This window comes from Misgurnus anguillicaudatus, chromosome 21 (genome assembly GCF_027580225.2).
Source record: "Misgurnus anguillicaudatus chromosome 21, ASM2758022v2, whole genome shotgun sequence".
Classification (NCBI taxonomy): Eukaryota; Metazoa; Chordata; class Actinopteri; order Cypriniformes; family Cobitidae; genus Misgurnus; species Misgurnus anguillicaudatus.
In genome coordinates this window covers 6809548-6816800 of record NC_073357.2, presented here as the reverse complement: position 1 = coordinate 6816800, position 7253 = coordinate 6809548, and the positions used below count along the sequence as shown (strand labels likewise).

At 37.6% G+C, this 7253-nt stretch overlaps 1 protein-coding gene across 1 annotated transcript; it reads right to left on the bottom strand.

Moving 5' to 3' along the window:
• Window positions 1–292: 292 nt before the first annotated feature.
• gjd6 (gap junction protein delta 6) lies at window positions 293–1602 on the bottom strand. Its single transcript, XM_055218709.2, has one exon. The coding sequence runs from the start codon at window positions 1457–1459 to the stop codon at window positions 293–295; it is 1167 nt and encodes a 388-aa protein (XP_055074684.2). The 5' UTR covers window positions 1460–1602.
• Window positions 1603–7253: the final 5651 nt, after the last annotated feature.

Sequence of the window (7253 nt, the reverse complement as noted above, 5' to 3'; positions counted from 1 at the left end):
GGCTGTGAATTTTTTTTCTTTTTGCTCTCTGGCGTAATTTATACAGGAAGTGGTTTATAGATGTTGTAAATGAATATATAATTACACAATGTATATTATGAATAAACGATGTGGTAATATGAAGTGTTGTGGCTGTACATTTTTTTATTCTTTTAAATTTGAATGTAGAAATAACATTTAATAAAAAGCAGCAGTCGTCAATAAACAAATCAATTACGACCAACAAAACTAAATTTCTGTTACCAGTATAAGACTTGTCAAATTGTCCGTAAGTCCAAAATAAGGATTGCTTTTATATCCAAACCTCAGCGCTCCTTTGCTTTGTCCCTCTTCCTTTGCTCGATTTGCCCTTAACTGACAGCGTTCCCCGATGGGCATTCGATGGCCGAGAATCCTTTTCTTTGTTCGCCGAGCAATTCCCAGCGCAGGTCCAATCCGGCTGGTGGTCGACTACTAGATCTAAAGTTGGTAGAGACGCAGTGCTGGTCACATCTCTGAAGGTTAGAGAAGCTATGGATTGAGTATCTTGGTTTATAGCACCGTATCCTCCTTTCCAGGCACTGTTTTTGATGCGCATGGATTTCTTGATCATCTTCCAGCCCAGATGATTGAGCTCTAAAAAGTTGAGGAAGATGCAGAAGACCCCTACGCAAAACATAAAGATGAGGAAGATGGTTTTCTCAGTGGGGCGTGAAACGTAACAGTCGACCCTTTGCATGCAAGGAGAAGCCGTACACACGAAGTGTGCGGGGACGTAGAAACCGAAGAGGAGCCACTGAGCTACGACGAAGCCGACCTCTAAAATAGCGCGAAAACATACGTGAAAAACGTAGTACTTGGACAGAACCCCCAAGGAGCCTCTGGCTGGAGCGCTGGTTTCCCTCAAAACGACTGAACTTTTTGGGGCGCTCTGGTTTGCGATCCCCTCGAGAACGTCAGCAAGACTGTGACCCAGGTGCCTGTGCGCCTTTATGGAGCAACTGTCCGAGTCGCAATTGCGGTCGTACGTCTCCCTCGCCGGCTCGCCGTCCGACTGCTTGGACAGATTGTGCCACGTGTAGATGATGAAGCAGAGCGAAGGTGTAGAAACGGTGATGATTTGGAAGACCCAGAATCGAGGCTGCGAGATGGGGGCGAAAGCGTCGTAGCAGACGTTGGGACATCCCGGTTGACGGGTGTTGCAGACGAACATCTCTTGCTCGTCCGTGTAGACGTCCTCTGTCGCCACGGCCACGATGAGCAGACGGAAAATGACCATGACGGTGAGCCACAGGCGTCCGATCATGGTGGAGTGCTGGTGCACGGCGTCCAGCAGCCGCTTGAGCAACGTCCATTCTGTCATGTCTCTGCGCACCAGCCTCCCGAAGTACAGCACCTGAAATAGATCCGCTTTAGCTCTGTTGCCAGCGAGGACAGACGTTTTCATGTTACAGCTCTGGCCAGAGAGCGAAGGTGCCATCACTGCTCCCAGCCATCCTTTTCTCCTTCAGAGATAAGGTCTCCGCTCGGAACCGCTGCCGGCCACTTGACAGCGGTCACATGGTGCTCTCGCTTGTCTTTTAGAGTCCATTTACAATCCGCTGGAGAGACGGCACTCTTCCTACTCTGGAGAGCTTCTGATAGTGACGGCAGATTACATACTTTTCAGATTACCGCCAAAGTGATTCTGAAGGCAACACTTTTAAAAATATGCCATAGATTGTGAATACTTTCATGTGCTTGTAACCTGCCTGTTGTTGCACACTTTGTCAGTCATTTTTGAAGTTGTTTTATGCATGTGCCAACCAGATTGCACCAGCTGGATTTTGAATGCAACTTTTGCAAACAAGTATATGTAAATATGTTTGGGAGTAGTAGTAAATGAAAGTTTAATGCCTGAAAAAAATCTTAGTATTTTTGTCTTGTTTTCAGTAAAAAATATCAAAAATTCTTAAATTAAGATGCTTTTTCTTGGTGAGCAAAATGACCCAAGAAAATAAGTCTAGTTTTTAGCCCGAAATATCAAATTTAAGTGATTTTGTGCATAAAACAAGCAAAAAAAATCTGCCAATGGGGTAAGCAAAAAAATCTTGGACATTTTTCTTAAACAATTAATTCAAGAAAAACTTGCTTACCTAAATTAGCTTAAATTTGATATTTTTGGTCTAAAAACTAGACTTATTTTCTTGGGTCGTTTTGCTCATCAAGAAGAAGCATCTTAATTTAAGAATTTTTAGATATTTGTTACCAAAAACAAGACAAAAATACTAAGAACATTTTTTCTTGAAAATCACTTTTTGCAGTGTAGCGGTGATATTTTTATTTATTTTTGTTTGTTTGATTACATTGTTAAAATGTCTGATTTGTTTCGCAACATTAAACATGGCTGTTTACTTTCTTATTCGTGTAATATGAAACATATGTTGGATACATACACACACACACACATATATATATATTTTATTGTTTTTTTATTGATTAATTTTAATAAAATAAAAATGTTTACCGCTTTTCGGATATCGCATTATTTAGGATGTTACTGCACATCATGTTTGTTCTTCAATCGCACAGCCCTAGTAAAAAACAGCTAGTAAACTGTTGCATGATTTAGATATATTTTGATAGCTTAACTACTATACCTGCCCATCTTAGACTACTCGCTACTAATTTGTTATTAACTTTTGACCCATGTGTTATCTTGTTATTTTAAACGAAAATAGGCATGGTGGCACTTATCTTCGTGTTATCTACTAACTGGATACGTTGATTAATATGATCCCCTAAAAGGCCTGACACCAACAGACGCTAAAGAAAAAACCAAGTTACCATCGGGTTTTGACGACCAAGTCATGATAATGTTAAATATAGTTCATGAAGTGCTAAGTGCATGATAAAAATACGCAAGTGGCCCCGAAAATGTTTGGATACAAAGCATCATACCAAGTTTCATTCTTAGCACATGTTTAGGCAAACCAGATGTTGGTTGGGTTTCCAATGATGAAAAACCTCATTTGGACCCTTGCTGATTTGATCATCAGCTTTAGTGGAGCACATGAAAGAGATACTGAAAAAATTAGCTTGAAGCCCAAGTAAATTAGCACTTCTGCGTCCTCTCTCTCCCCTATCTCTCTTAATCCCTCTTAATCTCAATGCTTTAGAATAAATTTACTACAGTATGTACAAGTCGAGAGATAACCGAATGTTGTACTGCCTTTGTCTTAGATTTTTTCATTGTGCATCTTTGCCACAGGAGTTGAGAAGCTGTCAAATAAAAAAAGAAAAAAATATAGGAAAACTGGACAGCTATTTCAAAGGTTTTTTTTCTCATATTCTACTCACACTTACAAGTAACTGACTTTCTTATAGACGGTTTCAGTAGTAACAACTTAAACGGCTTTTGTGAAACAAACGTAACATCCGGTAATCTTTCGCAAAGAATGAATAAACATGAGCACAAGGTCTCGGGCCCTATGCATAGGCAGTCCTGATGGGCCCCCCCATTTTTCCATTTTAGTTTTCGAACTGTATGATAACCAAACAAGACTTGATTCAGTCATATTTTATTTTGCCGAATGAACAAGACGTTACATTTTTACATTACTTAGAACATTTATGTTTATTATGGTTTATTACTTTAAAGGGGACAGAGAATGAAAAAACATTTTTACCTTTGTCTTTGTTGAATAATGGTAGTCTACCCACATTCACAAACATACAAAAAGTGCTAAACATCTCAGTCTCATAGAAATTCCTCTTTTAGAAATGTCAGCCAGAAAACAGCCCAATCTGAAAAACTGATACTTATGACATCACAGGCATCTAACTGCCCTTCCACTTTAAAATAATTGGCTACATTTTTTGAGTGGCAGCAAAGTCAGCCAATCAGTAATGAGATTGCAAGTTAAGCCAGTAGGCCAAATAGGTGCAAAACCACTTGTTTAAAATCCCCCACCCTAATAGAGCTATCTGAGAGAGGTTTTTAGGAAGCTTCTAAGGCATTACAGACCCAAACAAAAAATGTTTGTCTACATGTCACATCACAGAACAAGGATAAATACTCCGTTCAATCATTCTATGTCACCTTTAAGGCATAAATTAAATTTGAAATATGCCATTTTAGTTTTGTACATTAACAAAAAGCTCCATTCATAATAAAAGACAAACAAAACTGTGTAACTAGTCATTCTTATTTGGAGAAAAAAGGCAAAACAACACAAATGCTATTGCTTACATGCTATAGCTTCCTCAAATATAACGTTATAGCTTATACTGAAGTTTATTCCCCAGTAAATGCTCACTGGCGTTTATAATATAATGTTGACATGATATGTAGGCTACTACCAAGCTACCTATGATACTGATTAGCCTATTATTGCTAATTTTAGATATTATAGCCTATTCATTTAAAAATAAACATGTTTCAAATTAGGCTATTATAACGGAGTTTTGTAAGCAAACAGCATTAGTATACAGTTTATTTAGCCTTTCACCTCAAATTGCATGTAGTCTATAACCAAATTATCATCTGAAAGTGTATGTTCTGCTTTTTCAATGGTTTGTCCCAGTTTATTTTTAGCATTAATAATCGCGGGGATATTCAAACAGTTTAGCACTATAGATTTTGTGTTCTAGTTTCCTTAATAGTTTCCTTAGTTTCCTTCTCCTGTCTTTTTTTTTTTTTTTTTTGGTGGCCTGATTTAGCTTTCTTTGAGAAAAACAGTTCAACCGCACAGCAGAAATTTGCGCTCCACCAGACGATCAAAAATGTAAACAAAATGCACGTGCAGATGGACTAAACCATTTGGCGCATTAGCAAGGGTGGGACCGTGAGACTTTACAAAATGTAGTCAGTCAAACAGTTATTTAGCCAATACACTAACTTTACATTTCATCTGACATTCATTATGAAATTTAATTAGGAAATGAAAATATATCCAGGTAAAATAAAATATATTCCAGACTTTTCAAGGGCCCTCTCTCACCTTGGGGCCATGGTAATGAGTACTGGTTTTACCCCCAGTCCGACGCCCCTGAACATGAGCTAAAGTGAAAATATGTACTATATAATGTATAAAATCTTAACTACACATCGGCAGCCAAACCTCCCTTCACATACCGGCGATCCATGATCACAGTCTCCCCTGTCTCTGGGAAACCAAAACATTTGTTATTTTCGATGAGGTATTTGTTCAAGAGTTCAGTTTAGCCACTAGTCAGACCATTAAACAAACAGAAACCGGAAGTTCCGCCCAGATGCGCGACAACGCACAAGCATCCGATGAAACCGTCGCTTACGAGAATCGTTTTGTGGCTCAGTGATGCGCTCGAATGAATTGCATTGATTTTCATAGATCATAACCAGAAAATTCTGCTTAGCGCTTGCTTACCAGTGCCAGGGTTTAAGTTCAACCCACACATGAACCAACTGATCAATGTCTTAAGGATTACTTAAAAATCAGATGCAGGTGTGTTGGATTAGGGTTGGAACAAAAGTCAGCAGGTCAGCAGCTTTCCAGGACCGAAGATGACTTTGTCTATGTTGGCAATTTGCAGAAAAAACGTATGGATTTAATGGTCATAATGGGAGTTGTACTGGATTTAATGAAAACTTATAATGGTCTTTGTGCGTCTCAGAAATGTGACCGTGGACCACAAAACCAGCCATAAGTTGCAAAAGCCAACATTGTATGGGTCAAAATAATATTTTTTATGTCAAAAATCATTAGGATATTATTTAAAGAGCATGTTCCATTAAGATATTTAGTAAATTTCCTACAGTAAGTATATCAAAACTTGTATTTTTGTGAGTGGATGCAGTTGCTAAGGACTTTAAATGTGAATTTCTCAATAGTTTTTTTTTGCACCTTCAGATTATAGATTTTTCAAATAGTTGTATCTCAGCCACATATTGTCCTATCCTAACAAACCATACATCAATGGAAAGCGTATTTATTTAGATTAGATTAGATTTGTTTATTTATTAGATTAGATAAGATTTGTTTATTTAAAATTATTAACTTTATATGATGTAAATGACCCTTATGACTGGTTTTGTGGTCCAGGGTCACAAATTAAGGTACAAAAGCTGTCACTAGGGTTGTGCCCTTTCATAAAAAATACACCTTTAAAGGGTGCATATTAGTATCTCAAAGGTACATTTGGTTAGTTTTTTTTTATAAAAAGCAAAGGTTAGTTTGTACCTAAATGCTATTTATTAGGACCCTTTTAAACTCTTTATTTTTCAATCACTGCGCAAAGAGACTTAGATAACTCTGCTGATTTTGGATGTACAGATATGATTTATACATCATTTAAAACATTAAAGTGTGTATTTTTTTCCTGCCCACTCCCAATAAAAATAGAATGTTGTGCTTTTTGCAAAATGAAGAAAATAAACATCATTTTTATTTTCTTAATTTTGCAAAAAGCACAACATTCTATTTTTATTGGGAGTGGGCAGGAAAAAAAAACACTTTAACATTTTCAGAAACGCGTCCGAAAAATGAACTGTAACTTAACGAATACTTGTCATAAAAACAAAAGATAAACGTCTACATAATGCTTGGAATGTCTACTTTTAAATGATGTAAGTGAAATGGTAAACCAATATTCTCATTCGGTGTATTCTTATTTACCATCTCAGTGACAACTTTTGTATCTTTATTTGTGAAAGTTTGCCCGTAATGTTTTCTATTGGTGGGAAGCTTTCCTGCACTGTGAAAAAAATGCAGCATGAACTTGATTATGGAAGTCAATTCAACCTACTATTTTAAGTTTTGACTGTGATAAGTTGACAAAACGTATAAAAACGAGTTGACATTTTTTTACAACTTTATTTGTTAAGTTAAAGTATATGTTGATTTGATGTCATTTTTTACAGGGTGGAGAACCATTCAATCTTACTGGAAAGCCTAAAACACACTACATAAAGGAACTTTGTAATGGCTTCATAGGTAAACAAAAGGAGCAGGTTGCACCAGTCGGATGTAAAAAAGTTGGGTGTTAGCCCTACGTCGGGCTTAGCTATGTCCAACGTTGTGAAAAATATTTACACCTGTTGCGCCATCTAAAATTACGACCTGTCGCAGCTATGCTAGGCGTTGACGATACGCATCCCTGCGTATGCGTTTAACCGCAGTGATATTGAGACGCCATTTCCGTTTACTATGGTTAAAAACGTACATTTATTGCCATCAGCTAATAGATGACAAATGACAGCTCTCCCTCAAGATATGTGGGTCACGTCGGAGCCAATGGTGTAGTGGGCAGTGCTC